Source organism: Patagioenas fasciata, chromosome 7 (genome assembly GCF_037038585.1).
Source record: "Patagioenas fasciata isolate bPatFas1 chromosome 7, bPatFas1.hap1, whole genome shotgun sequence".
Lineage (NCBI taxonomy): Eukaryota > Metazoa > Chordata > Aves > Columbiformes > Columbidae > Patagioenas > Patagioenas fasciata.
This window is the reverse complement of record NC_092526.1, coordinates 18749441-18765583: the sequence shown is the minus strand read 5'-3', so window position 1 is coordinate 18765583 and position 16143 is coordinate 18749441. Positions and strand designations below refer to the sequence as shown.

General features: G+C 36.9%; 1 protein-coding gene across 5 annotated transcripts in view; it reads left to right on the top strand.

The window, feature by feature from the left end:
• Window positions 1-11968, top strand: part of IFIH1 (interferon induced with helicase C domain 1) — a 30406-nt gene extending 18438 nt beyond the window's left edge. For 3 of the 5 annotated variants that reach the window (XM_065840842.2, XM_071810979.1, XM_071810976.1), the window contains 10 exons: window positions 337-554; window positions 2063-2179; window positions 2661-2784; window positions 2874-3113; window positions 5289-5545; window positions 7005-7154; window positions 7839-8000; window positions 8330-8520; window positions 10982-11075; window positions 11180-11968. In XM_065840842.2, coding sequence (XP_065696914.1) covers window positions 337-554; window positions 2063-2179; window positions 2661-2784; window positions 2874-3113; window positions 5289-5545; window positions 7005-7154; window positions 7839-8000; window positions 8330-8520; window positions 10982-11075; window positions 11180-11362 — 1736 coding nt within the window. In that variant the 3' untranslated portion in view covers window positions 11363-11968. The remainder of the gene's footprint in view (window positions 1-336; window positions 555-2062; window positions 2180-2660; window positions 2785-2873; window positions 3114-5288; window positions 5546-7004; window positions 7155-7838; window positions 8001-8329; window positions 8521-10981; window positions 11076-11179) is intronic. The other 2 variants (XM_065840840.2, XM_071810977.1) reach the window with 2 other exon arrangements.
• Window positions 11969-16143: the final 4175 nt, after the last annotated feature.

Sequence of the window (16143 nt, the reverse complement as noted above, 5' to 3'; positions counted from 1 at the left end):
GGTAAAAACATATAATAGTTTATTAAAAATATCTCACTGAAATTTTTTATACCATCAGATTGGTTTTATTGCAAAGATAGAAAAGCTTTTTATACTACAAGAAATGTAAAACTACTTGACACATGAGGACTGCAGCAAAGATTCCAAAGTCCATATTCCATACACAGCTTCCATCCACACCTTCCTCCAGCACTACAAATTTCCTAATACGTTTGGGCTCAAACAAACTGACTGGTTCTCTTCGAAAGTATCCTTACCTGTAAGAACATTTAGTCACACAAATTCTGCATTTGAAAGAAAATTAATCATTTCATGGTTTGTTTGGGTTTTTTTCAGATTTTTCACTCATCATTATCGATGAATGTCATCACACTCAGAAGGAAGGTGTCTACAATAATATAATGCGACGTTACTTAAAAGAAAAGATGAAGAACAGGAAGCTAGCAAAAGAAAACAAACCACTGACCCCACAGCCTCAGATTCTGGGACTTACAGCCTCACCTGGTGTAGGAGGTGCAACGTCCAACTCAAAGGCTGAAGAACATATTCTGAAAGTAAATAGCCTCCATATTTGCAAACCATCAAAGGGATATTGATGGGTTCAAGTAAAACTTTTAAAGTCAGTGTTAGTTTCCAAGTATATAATCTGGTTTATTATTTTCATGTGTAGATTGGGTTTCAGCTGAAAGCCATTCACCAAATTGACCCACTACAAATTAATGGAAAATAAAAGTTACTTGACTGGGAAGCAGGGTTACTGAAAAGGGAAGTAAAAAGATTGCCACATTTGAAAAAATTATCAGGTTAAGATCAGAGGCAAGATATCCACAAAATAGGGAGGTTTTGTATTTAATAAAAATCTTACTTTTCCATTGATAGATTAGAATTTGCTGTGTATTCATAAATCCTAGAGAGATCATGGTAATTGATATCTGTATTTCTAGAATGACTAAGCGGGTCTTTTTTGTGGATCCGAGAAAGTGAAAAACAAAGTTGAATGCTTAAAAAAGGAGAAACCACTTGTGAGATACAGGTAGCATGTAAATGGTTTTTTTGAGAGCAGAGTTACTTATTGAGATAGAAGTATTGTGTAGTTGGATAAATACCTGACTGGAGCTAATTGGTTAAATTCTATACTTAAAGAAATCATTATACTTGAAATTCAATGGATTTACATTAGCAATACAACAGTAGAATTTAGCCCAGTAGTCCAGGGAAAACTCCTGACTAGCAAACTGCACAAAACCAGAATCTGGTATTGAATAGGCAAGGCCTGCAAGAAGCTTTTATGCTGTATTGAAGTAGATAGAATTGCAAGGTATTTTAACAGAAAAGATTTTCTGGCAATGGAAAAAGCAGAGAATTCATTTTCATCAGCTCTGAAATCTTAACAATGAGATGCTGGGGTTTGTATCTAAAGAACTGTAATCCAAATATGCAGTTAACTGCTGCTGAAGACATTAAAAAGGTTACCTGCCAGACTTCTTTTCCTGTTTTCTCTGCTCATACAAATTTTAAGATTTCTCCTTATTACTTTAGACTTAGTGACAAAAATGTACGTATTTTCTTCTCAGAAGAGATCAAAAGCAGAAAAGTCCAGTCATGAAGTTAGCACAGAAATTTTCTCTCTCCCTGTTCCAAGAAAGATAATTTCAAATTATTTTCTACTCTCATTACCTTGTTATAATTACACCCTAACATAATTTTCTTTTTTCTATTTCACCATTGTTTTTGTTTATTTCTTTTGTGCTCTAAAATCTGCTCTTCCAAAGTATTGAAGGTAGATTTTCTTTTTCAAAATACCTGTTTTGCACTTTGATCTACAAGTTTTTACCTGCATGCAAGAATCACTTCTGGCCTAAAAGGTAATTTGTTGAGCTTATGTCAAATGCTTTTCAAAGATTTGGCCTTTGTTATGCTGATGATGTCTGTATCCAATTTTTATAGCAAGAAAACAAAATTATATAAAATATCTAAATAAGAAGCTCTGTTGCATTAATTCACTTTTTGTGTGGAATAACTCATTAAATGTTAAGAGAAATAACATATTTTCTTCTCCCAGATCTGTGCTAATCTTGATGCATGTAGAATCATGACTGTTGAAGAGCATGCCTCCCAATTGAAGAATCAAGTGAAGGAACCATATAAGAAGACTGTGATTGCAGATGACAAAAGAAGGGTATGTTTTTTCAAACAAATCAGCATTGAAGTTATATGGCCCTTTAAAAGTGTGTTGTGTGGTATCCAGAACTTTTGGCTAATGCTCTTTTTCTATAGATTTATTGTGACCCATAGCACTAATTTGAACATGTGTGTATTTACCTGCTGCTTTCCTTTGTATGGAAGAGTATCAGTAAAGTCAAATAGAACTGATTTTTACTTATATTAGTTATATTTTTGAGGTATCTGGTCAAAAGACCTTCTGAGCCACCGTTGAAATGTTTGTATTGGAGTGACATTATATTCACTAAAACCATACATTAGTTCACAGTGTAATTTTTGTAATATTCTGAACTATTTATTTTCACAACTCTAAATGCACTTAGCCACCTGACCTGTTTTTTAACTTAATGTTTTAAAAAAATTACTTAGTGTGGTACTAGCCAATGTTTTTGTTGCCAAAAGGTGCTTACTTACTTTGGTAATCAATTTATTTCTAGGATCCATTTAGAGAGAGAATTACTGAGATCATGACCGATATTCAAAACTATTGCCAGCTCCATCCAAAATCTGAGTTTGGAACTCAGCCATATGAACAGTGGGTGATTAGAGAAGAGAAAAAAGGTAACTGCATAGCAGAAATATCCCAGCTTTGGAATTCTTTGGGTCATTCTGTATCCAGGCATGTTCTTGTATTTTTTGTCCACTTTTAGCTGCAAAAGAAGAAAAACGCAAGGAACGTGTCTGTGCAGAACACCTGAAGAAATATAACGATGCTCTCCAGATAAATGACACCATCCGAATGGTGGATGCGTACAATCACCTAAAGAACTTTTATAAGGAGGAGAAAAGTAAGAAGACAGTAAGGAATGATGATGATGATGATGGTGATGATGAACCAGCAGTATCAAAACAGGATGAAACAGATGAATTTCTAATAGGTTTATTTCATGGTAAGTTTGAAATACATTGTGATATTTAATACTTGAAATCCATAGCTTGTGCAATAACATGCCCATGAATTATTCCATCCTAGAGACTGCTGTGTCGTTTATCATGACAGTATCTGGGTGTCCTAGTTCATACAGTATGGAGTACGTTAAACAACACCATAGTGTGATCATGTCCCAATACGTAGTAGAAGTTTGTCAGCTTTGGCCCCAAGACACTTGATTTTTGCTGATAGCACGTGAAAACTGTTCTCTGCTTTTCTCCAATAAAGTGTCCCTGAGGACACTGATGGACACATAGAACATGTATTCCAGTAGACACTCTTGAGGGGTAAAAAGTAGAGCAGATGGAATACAAAAGTCGTGAAATGACAGGTTCTTAACCAGCCCTTTCTACCAAAGTTTGTTTGTCTGTATACTAAGAGATGGGAGTGATGACCCTGAGTAAGTTTCAGGTAAAGAGCAATTAGTGAGAGAATTAAATAGAGGATTAAATTGGAAAGATCAGAATTGGTTGCCTTTTATTCTGATCACTCACCTTGGAACTATAATTCATTTAGTCCTTGACACACTAATCTTTGCATCTTCCCTTCCTGCCTTTACAATGAAGAGAAGGTAGATGAGTTTGCTGCCTTTGCCTATGACTCATGGGCGAGGCAAATGAAAATAGATTTTACAGCAGCTTGTATGCCAACTTCCTATATCCTATGAACTGCGAATATAGAATGCGATTTTTAAGTAATGCAGGAAATGTTAAAAAAACTTTTAGAAAAATAGATTAGTTAGATAATATCATTGTGGTTTTTAATGCCTCTTCATACCTGTCTTTATGCCCCCTTGTTTAGAATTTCGGTACTGGGCTGTTGCTGAGAAACAAAACGTTAAACTAACTACAAAATGAAACTGAGTTTTCTAGATTGCTTTCATTCCTACAGGCAAATTAAGTTCAAGGAACCTGTTAGTGAAAAATAAGTTATGTTCCAATTTGTTTTGATTTTACTGCTGAATGTGCCAAGAGTAATGGAAGAAAATCTAAAATTTCTCTTTCCAGCTTTAAAGAGCAGGGTTCATCTTTGGATGATAAACTCACTGCAGCCCTTAGTGTAGGTTTAACTAAGGGGGGAAATTGTGGGAGTTTGTTACATCTACTTAATTTTTTTTTATATGTTTGTATGTGTTTGATTACCTTCTAAATTATGAATCAGACTGTAGTCAGAAAGCCACTGCGTAAGTGGTGTGGTACTCTGTGACACACTGACTACCATTGCATTGGACAAGGTGCAGTGCAATAATCTGCTTTATAATCACCTCAGAGTGATTGTAATACCTTAATATACAGAGCCCCCACCTAAAAATGTTATTATTGTGTTTGTATGGTCATCTGACAATGATGTAGCCTTTTAAATGTTAAAAGTTTTTTGAAAAAATAAAATACATGAGGAATCCTCCCTGGTCATGGTCAGAAGTGCCTGGTGAAGGGAGTAATTCATCTAACATTTCACTGAGCATTTTGAAATGCCTTCAAAAGATGCAATACCAGTAACAATGCACCCATCCTGGTGTTCATTACATTGCATGTTTCTAGTGAGAATTCCTACTTTAATGAATGTCCCAGCAACAATTTATGTCTAAATTTATTAAAAAATTATCAGCTCTGAGGGCTGTGCATATTAATCTGTTTCTACAGATGTAAGACTTCTTCCATTATTTTAAAACTGATTTGCAAATATTACAAGCTGTGATTTAGCTCCCTAATACAGTGCACTTAACTCTGTACCACTTCTGGTGTACAGACAGTTTTTTTCTTTTGCTTATTCTTACCATGAAATACAGGCAGAGTGTATGTTAAAAAGTTGATGGTGATTTATTTTGATTGATTAGGATGTTTTAAATGAATGTAAACTCACTTGAAAAATAGTTGGTATGCCACAGCTCTTCAAACTGGATATGCATTAGCCATGCTGGGAGAATTGTGCAGAAAACTGCTCTTTGCTTTGTTTTGCTTTGTTTTGCTTTGTTTTGTTTTGTTTTGTTTTGTTTTGTTTTGTTTTTGTTTTGTTTTGTTTTTGTTTTGTTTTTGTTTTGTTTTGTTTTGTTTTGTTTTGTTTTGTTTTGTTTTCCTAGAGCTGTTATTTTACAGGGTTACTTTTTCTTAATTTACATCTGCTATTTTTAAAGCAAAAAAGAAGCAGCTGAAAGAGTTGGCTAGAAAGCCAGAATATGAAAATGAGAAGCTAATACAGTTGCGAAACACTTTAATGGAGGAGTTCACGAAGACTGAGGAACCTAGAGGAATTATTTTCACAAAGACTCGGCTAAGTGCCTTTGCTCTATTCCAGTGGATTAAAGATAACCCAAAATTTGAAGAAGTGGGAATTAAGGCCCATTATCTTATTGGTGCTGGACATAACAGTGAAATGAAACCCATGACTCAGGTACAGAATTATGCACTGTAGTGCTAAAATCTTGTTCATGATTTGAGAAAACAGCTTGTTTTAGTACTAGAACAATGGACTGAAGTTTGGAGTCCAGAGTTCTGGTTTCATACCTGCCAGCAATTTACCTTCATAAGCTTCAGGACAGGTGAATAACAATGTCAGAATAACTTTATTTGGAAAAGAAACAAGCTTTTTTGGTTATGAATTCTATGGCAATAGGAGTAACAGGCAGCCATTTCCAAAGGGAGGATATGGTCAAAAAGGGACAAAGGTTGTAGTGAGACATAGGAAGAAAAAGTGAACAAAAACAGTAATAGCAAAATCACAATAGTTAAATGAGTTTAAACTTATTGGTACAACAGTAATTCAGATTATATTTTACTTGCAGAGTTGAAAAATAAAATGCAATGTTGATTATGCCTTTTTCTGATATCATTGTTTAATCAACTTATACCAATTTATATACATACTTCACACTGACGCATAATCATTGAAAGAGAATTTGCCAAAATTAGCAATGAAAATACCACAACTGATCACTTAACAGTCCATCTTGTACCACTGTGTTGACTTCATACACATCTCTCTGATGATTTATACTTCCAAATTAAACATTTTCAAAACAAAGCACTTCAGTATCCTAAAACCTCTCTTCTGTGCTGCTTTTTACTCCCCATAAAATTGCCACTTGAGCATTTAAGCGGAAATTGTGTGGTTTGCTGCTGGGCAGAGTCCATTTCCTTCAGCTGCTCTCAGTTTACAAAAAAAAAAAAAAAAAGTTAGGAATTGCTTGTTTTCCATGAAAATCTGGTATTTAATCTGTGCACCGCAATGCACAAAATAAATAGCCTCTAAATTTTGAAACTGAATATAGCAAATAGGAAGTTTCTGTTCCTCTGTTCAAGCTTGTTTGAAATATCCAGCTAATTCAGAAGTCTGTGGTTTGGATGTTTTTTTATCATTTTGCTTCTTGGTTCTCCCCAAGTCACTAAATTTACTGTCCCCTTTTTATTATGGGGAATTTAAGTGCTTTGGAACTTAACTTGGAAGTGTGGAAGTCTATAACTTAAGCTGAAATTACTAAATTGTTTAAATCCAGAACCTCTGAATAACTTCGTAAAATTAATTGAAAATGATAGAACAGCTATGGAAACTCCTAGCACCTTTGAAATGGGCTACGAAGTTCCAGCTGCAGTTCCCTTAGAAAGATTGGCTTCTGCTCCCTCTTCCCTCAAAAAAGGCACTAAGCAGCTGTTATATTCAATATGAATGCCTTGTTTGGGATCTTGAGAGGCGCTTAAAGGCACTTGTTGAAGCCACTTGATGTTTGGCACTCCACTCTGAAATGACTGGACTGTAATTCCTTAAACTTCTTAATCAGAAGAAACTGAAGACAGAAATGAATACTGAAAATTGGTATACCGATTTTTTAAATTTTTTTTTTTTTGACTTGCAGAATGAGCAAAGGGAAGTTATTGATAAATTCCGAGGTGGTAATGTAAATTTACTTATTGCTACTACTGTAGCTGAAGAAGGCCTAGACATCAAAGAATGTAACATCGTTATTCGCTATGGCCTCGTCACCAATGAAATTGCTATGGTGCAGGTATAAGTTTACTGCATGTATAACTTATTTTTAAAAGTATGTTTCTGTTTGGAATATGCAAATGGTGAATCACATACCTGGGGTTCGGAGATAATTTTGAAAATAGTTGCATGCTAAAAGAGAAAATGCTCTTGCAACAAGGTTCATTTCCAGTTGCCATCGTCAGTTTGCATGCAATATAAAATTTGCCTCCATGTGTAATGGTGTAATAGCCATTTAAAGCTCTACACAAACAGTGGAGTCTTTTATTGGAAAAGCTATGAGAATATAGTCAGCATACTGGTTGATAAAAAAGACATTTGTACCACCAACAGCTAAAAAGAGAGAATTGCGTATCAGAATACCAGTTTGTCCATGTTTTCACTTAATTTGTGAACACAAATATTTATATATCTAATATTTAAATGCATGCTTATTTTTTCATGACAAAATACAGTTTCTGCTTTGCAAAATGTTGCGCTAATCACAAATCTCCTGAGTACTATTGTCACAGGTATCTTTGATGACAATGCTGAAATAGTATCTGTTATTCACTGGTTTATCTGAGTTAAGTGCGAAAAAATGCTCTGTGGGGACACTGCGTAAGGAACAGTACATGTCTTCCATTACAAAACTAGGAAAAAATGTTGTGCAGTGTTGCAGGGAACATGGTACTGTTTACGTTGTATTCCTTGCAAATTGTAGGCTCGTGGTCGAGCTCGTGCTGATGAGAGCACCTATGCACTTGTGGTGTCAAGTGGCTCAGGAGCTGTTGAACGTGAAGATGTTAATATTTTCCGTGAGGAAATGATGTATAAGGCCATTCAGCGTGTCCAGAAGATGCCACGGGAAGAGTATTTAAATAAGGTATTTACTGCAACTCTGTGCATTCCCTTCAAAGAAGGCTGATTTATGTTGTAAGGAATACTTTCTATTTGAAATCTACTTAGGGGAGGAAAACTTAATATTAGTTGCTACATATGGCCTTGGATTCTTCTGCTAATATTTGTTTTATAGTCTATGTTTTCTGTGCCTTTAGACAAGCCTGCTTTTCTATTGGTAAGTGGGGAAAGACCCAAGTTGGGAAAATTGACTAGAAGTCATGTTGTCTGTGAACTCAGTAAAATAATTGAAAGAGAAAACTATTACTGTCATTCAACCAGAATGTTACAGTGCTCTTACTGCTCTGTTTTTAGATTCAGGATTTCCAGTTGCAAAGTATAGTGGAAAAAAAAATGAAGACAAAGAGAGATCAGTGCAAGACATGCAAGAAAAATCCTTCACTAATAACATTCCTATGCAAAAATTGCCACAAGCTGATATGTTCTGGAGAAGACATACAAGTTATTGGAAACATGCATCATGTCAGTGTAAAAAAAGATTTCCAGTAAGTGTTTATGAACTACTTTATCTATTTCAAGCAGAAACAGACTATATTTTCAGCAGGCCTGTACAGGGCCGGTAACCCTCTAGGCCGTCGGAGAAAAACAGAGATTATTCCAATATTGTCAAGTCCTAGGCTCTATGGAATTGACAGTTAATGAGTTTGAAAGAAATGTTGGTTCTTACCCCTGACTTTAAGGTGACCAGAGTTTGAAAGTTTGTAAAAAGATACAGCTTCTGCGGTAATATTAACTAAGTCTCTTATTATATAATGTGATATGTATTACACAGTGTAACTCTAACCAAAGATGAATACCAGTTACCTCCATACTTACACCAGTGACAGACCGAGGATAAGAGCTTGGCTATGAGCAGGGACTCAAACAATATATTGGCCATGAGCTGTGCCTTGACAATTGTGTATTTAGAAGATGTTCATACAGGTGACACACCCTTTTTAGTTCTTCTAGTGTCTTGCTCCTTCTTATCTCAATTGCAAGAGATGCCATCTAGTTTGGTAAACAGTTATGTTAAACTGTGTTTAACTTTTCAGTCTCATGGCAGCAGAAGGTGACTTTCTCTAGCTATTTATAATGGAAATTAAGAGTCCAAGAAAATATTTTAATTCAACTTAAATTGCATTTGCTTACTACAGTAAATTTGTAATGGGTATTGTACATGACAGATCAATCATGCTTTGCTAATTATACGGCAGTCACAGAATCACAGAATGTTAGGGATTGGAAAGGACCTCGAAAGATCATCTAGTCCAATCCCCCCTGCCGGAGCGGGAACACCTAGATGAGGTTACACAGGGAGGTGTCCAGGTGGGTTTTGAATATCTCCACAGCCTCCCTGGGCAACCTGTTTCAGTGTTCTGTCAACCTCACTGTGAAGTTTCTTCTCATATTTAAGTGGAGCCTCCTGTGTTCCAGTTTGAACCCACTGCCCCTTGTCCTGTAATTGGTTGTCACCAAGAAGAGCCTGGCTTCATCCTCATGACACTCACCCTTTACATATTTATAAACATTAATGAGGTCACCCCTCAGACTCCTTTTCTCCAAGCTAAAGAGACCCAGCTCCCTCAGCTTTTCCTCATAAGGGAGATGCTCTGCTCCCTTAATCATCTTTATTGCCCTGCACTGGACTCTCTCCAGCAGTTCCCTGTCCTCCTTGAACTGAGGGGCCCAGAACTGGACACAATATTCCAGGTGTGGTCTCACCAGGGCAGAGTAGAGGGGCAAGAGAACCTCTCTCGACCTACTAACCACCCCCCTTCTGATACAGCCCAGGATGCCATTGGCCTTCTTGGCCACAAGGGCACAGTGCTGGCTCATGGTCATCCTGCTGTCCACCAGGAACCCCAGGTCCCTTTCCCCTACACTGCTCTCTAATAGGTCATTCCCCAACTTATACTGGAACCTGGGATTGTTCCTGCCCAGATGCAATACTCTACACTTTCCCTTGTTATATTTCATTAAATTTTTCCCTGCCCAACTCTCCAGCCTGTCCAGGTCTCTGGATGGCAGCACAGCCTTCTGGCATGTCAGCCACCCCTCTCGGCTTGGTGTCAACAGCAAGCTTGCTGACAATGCACTCTATTCCCTCATCCAAGTCACTGATGAATATATCGAATGGTACTGGTCCCAGTACCAACCTTTGAGGCACTTCACCAGATACAAGCCTCCAACTAGGCTCTGCCCTATTGACCACAACTCTCTGGCTTCTTTTCTTCAGCCAGTTCACAGTCCACCTCACTACCTCACCATACAACCAAGTTACTGCCCTCCAAAGCTCTTGTTTCTTTGATGCATATCACTGGTGTAATTTGCAAAATTAGTACCCCTATGTTGAAAAAAATAAAATTGAGTTTAAGTCCTTAATATTGAACTGCTTTTACTGTAAAATTGTCTTCTCAGCATATTCTTATCCATCAGTTCAGACTACAGGGTTATAATTCTTATAGTCCCTCTGCACAGGCTAATAGCAGCCCTCCAGATCAAGTACTCCCTAAACCAGATGATGTAACAATGTGCACATACCGTGCATGTCTGGATAGTCAGAAGCAAATGATTCTGTTAAGGCGTAAGTTGTACTACAAGGAATAAAAATAAAACTTTCAGGTATTATTTTTTTGACAGCTCCATGGCAGCTGTAAAAAACAAGCTAGATTTATCCCCTATTGTAATGGAGAACGTGCTGCTCCTACTTTAAGATGTGTGAGGGAGGATGCAGCTCCTGAAATGCTATGAAAGGAGGCATGGAGCAAACTTGTATTTCACCATTGCATAGGAGCATGAAGTATGACCTTGCATTTTCTCCAGCTCATGAATGTGTACAACAGTCAGAGAGTTTATGAGCTTTTAGGTGTCGTGTCTGACTTCAGCAATAGTAGTCATGGTGTTTTAGCCTGTATGTAGCACTGTATGGCCAGTGTATTCTGATGCATGCTGTCTGTTTTTCAGAAGTCTTTACCATATAAGAGAAAATAAGACACTGCAAGATAAGCATGCTGATTACCAGACAAATGGGGAAATTATATGTAAAGACTGTGGACAAGTGAGGAACAACTTCTTTTCTTACTTTCATGTTGTTGTCTGTATTTATTTCTGTCTAATGATCTTGTCTATTTTATCTGAAACATAATTTTCTTACACTTGCAGGCTTGGGGAAACATGATGGTTCACAGAGGTCTTGACCTGCCTTGTCTTAAAATTAGAAATTTTGTGGTTGTGTTTGAAGACAAGAAAACACCAAAGCAAATGTTTAAGAAATGGGGAGAACTGCCCATCAGGTTCCCTAATTTTAATTATGCAGCTCATTGCCCTTCAAGTGATGAAGATTAAAAAACCCAAGGAAGGAGAAGGATAAAGTCATATGGGTACTGTCTGAACTCAGATTTGCAGTGGTACACCACAACAAAGAAGATGACCCAACACATTGCAGTCATGTGTATCCATGGAACAAATTCCTGTGTCTACTCACTACAGCCCATCATGGGGTGACAACAGTGTCAAAAGTGTGCTAGGTGACCTGTCATCAAGCACAGAACATAGGACCAACATTTTGAGATATGCCATTGTGATTATTTTCTGGTTTTTTTCCCACTATAAACCTTTTGAAGATAAAGTATCTCGAAAGAGGAGCCATGAAAAGAAAAAGATGAGCTGAGTGTATTTTTCTGAATAATTCTTGCTTTGTCAGTGTTTTCATGACTGAGTTCTTGCCCTCTAATCTTTAGCTGTAAGCTCATACATCTTGACAGACTAAACTTAAGTTTACATTAAAAGACATTTCGAAGAATCAAGCCCTTAACCTGACTTGAAATTGATTATTGTAATGTCCAAGAAGCACAATGACAAGTGACTTTCTGTGTGTTAGTTTCATAGGATTTTAAACTGGCTATATAATGAGGTATGTGATTTTTTTCAATAAATTACTATAATGATTAACCTTTGTCAACTATCATACTTTTTATTTCCTTTCACTGTGAGTATTTTGACAATAAAAATATCACACTTTCAGTCTATAAATTTAAAGAATGGTGATATTCTGACTGTAAAAATAGCATAATGTGTCTCATTATTTATGTCATTGACAGATTTTTTTCCCTCCTATTTGCAAGTAAGATATTGGAGAGTGGAAAGAAGGTCTGTTTGTTGTAACAGTCAGCTTTGCAAATTCAGGATAAAGTGGTATGTTTACTGGCATGGACATGTAAACACCCCAGGAACCCCAAGTAAAATTTCTAAGTTACAGTACAGCTGAAAAGTATATCCCAGCAAAAAAGAATATTGTTATGGCTAGATTTGTAATTGCTCTACATTTTTTAAAGGGATATAAATATTGTGCACTTTTTAAAATTTCAGGTTTGCATCAGGACTGGATTTGGATTTGTTTGGTTGGTTGGTTTTCATATTTCTGGCCTTGCTTCAGGGGTAGAGGAAAAAATCTAATTTCTGACTGAGAAGAGCAGCACATTTCAGATAACACCAGACTGATATAGGCCATTTTGGGATTAGCTACTTACTTGTGAACAAATTATAGCATTATGAAATAAATATGCACACCGATGAGATTTCACTATAGCAGATTTGTAGATCAGAATGTGCTTAAACTACAGAAATTGTGGTTTTATTTATAGGTTGAAATTATTCCTCAACAGTGATTTATACCAATAAGCTACTACCTTAGGGCTGTATAAAACTCAGGCGTTTTGGATGTTAAGAGATTATATATGCAATAATATTTCAGACACAGCAATTCCACAGGTATTTTTGAATGACATTAATACAACTAAACCAGGAAAGGCCACTGGGAGATAGAGAATGTAAACAGTTTGTAGTGTATGTGGTTTATATTTGTGTAGATCTTTATATAATGCTATTCTTACTTCTATGTATTGTGCAGGGCAAAACAAGTTAGAAATTTTCACCAATTTCTTTATTTAACAGTAGATACTTCATTAGTTAAGAGATATTAAACCATTCCCCTAACCTATGGTTCTTAGAAACTCTGAAGTTATTATCTTTCTTGTATTGTAGTATTTTGCTTAATACTGAAGCTTTGGCTACTTCTAGAATCTGCTGACGTAGCATTAAGAGCAGAATAAATTTTACACTTTTTACACATTGATCTGAGAATCTGACTATTTAAAAATGTTGGAGACTGATAGATCGCACAATTGTAACTTAAGATGTATTTGTTCATGTGCTCAGTATCTGATGAGATGCTATGAAATATACTAAATATTAACTAGATTAGTTTCTCAGTAAATAATCATCATCCAGTTCATCTCTGGATTTCTGCTTAAAAAAGATTATATCATTACATAGCTTGATGCTGGGTCCTCAATCAAATAATTTTCCATGCTGAGTAAATTTTCTGAAAACCGAGCTTTTGATACTTTCCTTTATTGAAGCAACAAGAGCATATGCAGCTGGATTTCTTTGTTCTTTTACAGTTAGGTTCGAAAGGGCCATACCATAAACATGCCTGGGTTTCTCATAGCTCACCTGTGTGCTGCTGTTATACTCCCAGTTCCTAGCATGACTCAGCCACATCGTCACCAAAGCTTAAAAAGTGTTTGCACAATCTCACTTCAGCATACTGTGTAATGAACCTCAAATGAATCCTGCTGGCGTGTAGGATAAGGAATTTCTACTTCAAGTTATTGTCTCTGAATGGGGTTGTAAAACGTGCCCATATCATTCATCCAGGAAGTGTGAAGTTGTAAAAGAAAAAAAAAAAGCTAAATTGCCATATTTTATCTGCTAGTTACTTCTGCATTTATTGCCTTTATAGACCCAAAGTCCTCCAGGGAGTGTGACAAATCCTGATTGTATTTTCTACTTACAGCTTTTATTTGTTCACAAATGTGGAAAGAAGAAAAACTGTTAGTCACTGGGGATTTACCTAGCTATGCATGTGGCTGCTTGAGAACTGGTTTGGCTTTAGTTGCATTTTCATTTTTCTTCTACTTTTGGTCTGATGTCATGCACAACCTACATCTGTAAATCTGCATTTCCTTATCAGGGAAATGTAAATACTTCAGTAACCTTAAAGTAGTTGTATAAGCAGTTGGGTAGTTGCAGTACAAACTGAATATGTTTTCTGCTCCACAATTTGTCCATTTCTCCAACTGATTCACCCCCTTTATAGCTTCCTTATGCTTTTACTTGTATCTTACATTATGGGGTTCTGATGTTGCAGAAATTAGGAAGAGTTTTGGCTGTTGAAAGAATTGCTGTTTGCTTATTTGCTGGCAGTAGTGTAAACAGTCCAGAGACGGGAGTTCAGGTGTTAGGAGCAACAGATCTACAAAGCTTGTAAAGATCATTCCCTGCCAAGTAAATTTAATTGTGCTTCTAATGCTGCAGCTTTTGTGAATCTTACTACAGCACATGCCTAAGTAATTAGACTTCCAAATTAGACAAATACATGTATACAGTTTAAAGTTATTTTGCAAAGTCTTCTGGATCATGTAAGTTTGAATCATTTCCTTTAAGACATTCCACGAGTATGCATTGATTAGAGGGAGCTGCATATTTGGAAATGAAAACAAGCCTGATAAAAACCTGCATTTGCAATTTTGCGATATTCTGGTTGTCAGAAATAACCGATGTTGATAGGAAAATAATTAATTTATCTGAAATGTGTTACTGAAAATACATACGGTATTAACCACAGAATGTTAGGGAAATAAGTAACAGTTTGGGAATTATGAATAAGCAGCACGAGTTACATGAGGAAAAAATTCTTTTGTCACAATCCTTTTTTGGTTTGGAAATTTTGAGTAGCTGTGGTTTTATCTTGTTAGGAAACACTATTTGGTTTTGAGCTCAATTCTGCCCTTCATTTACAGTGGATCAGAAGCAATGTGTTTTAGCCTTTTCAGCCTTTTTTTTTTCCAGCATGACTTATGTCATGGAATCATAGAATCATAGAATCATTTATGTTGGAAAATACCTTTATGATAATGGAGTCCAACCATTAACCCAACCCTGCCAAGTCCACCACTAAACTATGTCCCTAAGTGCCATGTCTACATGTCTTTTAAATACCTCCAGGATGGTGACTCAACCACTTACCTGGGCAGCCTGTTCCAGTGCTTGACAACCTTTTTGGTGTAGAAGTTTTTCCTAATATTCAATCTAAATCTCCCCAGCACAACTTGAGGCCCTTTAGTCTCATCATGTCACTTGTCGCCTGGGAAAAAAGAGACACTCACCTAGCTACAACCTCCTTTCAGGAACAGTGTATTTTAGCCTTCTCAGCCTTTTTTCCTGCATGGCTGATGTCAACAGGATAGATATTCAGAAACTGTATCTTGTGTAACTTGTAGTTTGCTGTTGTGACAAGAACCAGGGAGAGAGATGAACTGAGTTTATGGGAAAATAAGGCATGTTTCATATCAGTTTTTTTTCTGGACAATTAATTTGAATGTCTTTTCAAAAATCCCCCCACCAAGACTTACATAACGAATATTGCCAAAACACTGCTCAGATCAGCTGCTGCCTCACCAAGGCTGGTGTAAGGGTTAGGGTTCAAATTCAGCCCATACTGCTAGGCTAAGGTGGTCACTTGACTACCTTTGGTGGTAATACACTGCAGGTTTGTTACATGTAGAACATTAGCCCAAGGTCTGCTGGACAGTTTTGTGTGACAGTACCTCATCTACTACACTTTCAATTTTCAAATAAGCCAGCTACTGCTGAATTTCAGTAAGATTTGGGTATTCAGTCCTTGCTAACCTCCTCTGAAAAATCAGTCCCTGTGCCAAACTTCCACATAGAGGCACCACCATTCTGGACTCCTTTCCCTACCCCCTTCTTTTGCCCTTGTTAGTGTTAAGCACAGGAGAGAAATACAAGCCTGGTGCAGGGAAAAAGATGAGGTGATTCAACAGACTCCACACGCAAAATCAGCCACACGTAAGTCCAGCCTGCAACTTCCAGTCACCAGCCTCTGAGTTTCATGTCAAACCTAGTGAATATTCTGTCAATTTGTGGCCTTCTTTGATAGTTGACATCTACCACACGGGCTAAGGTGGCAGCAAGAAGAAAGCCTAGCTGCAGCTGGGGCTGTGGCTGGGCCTGGCTGCCCAAGCAGGCTATGAAGGACAAGC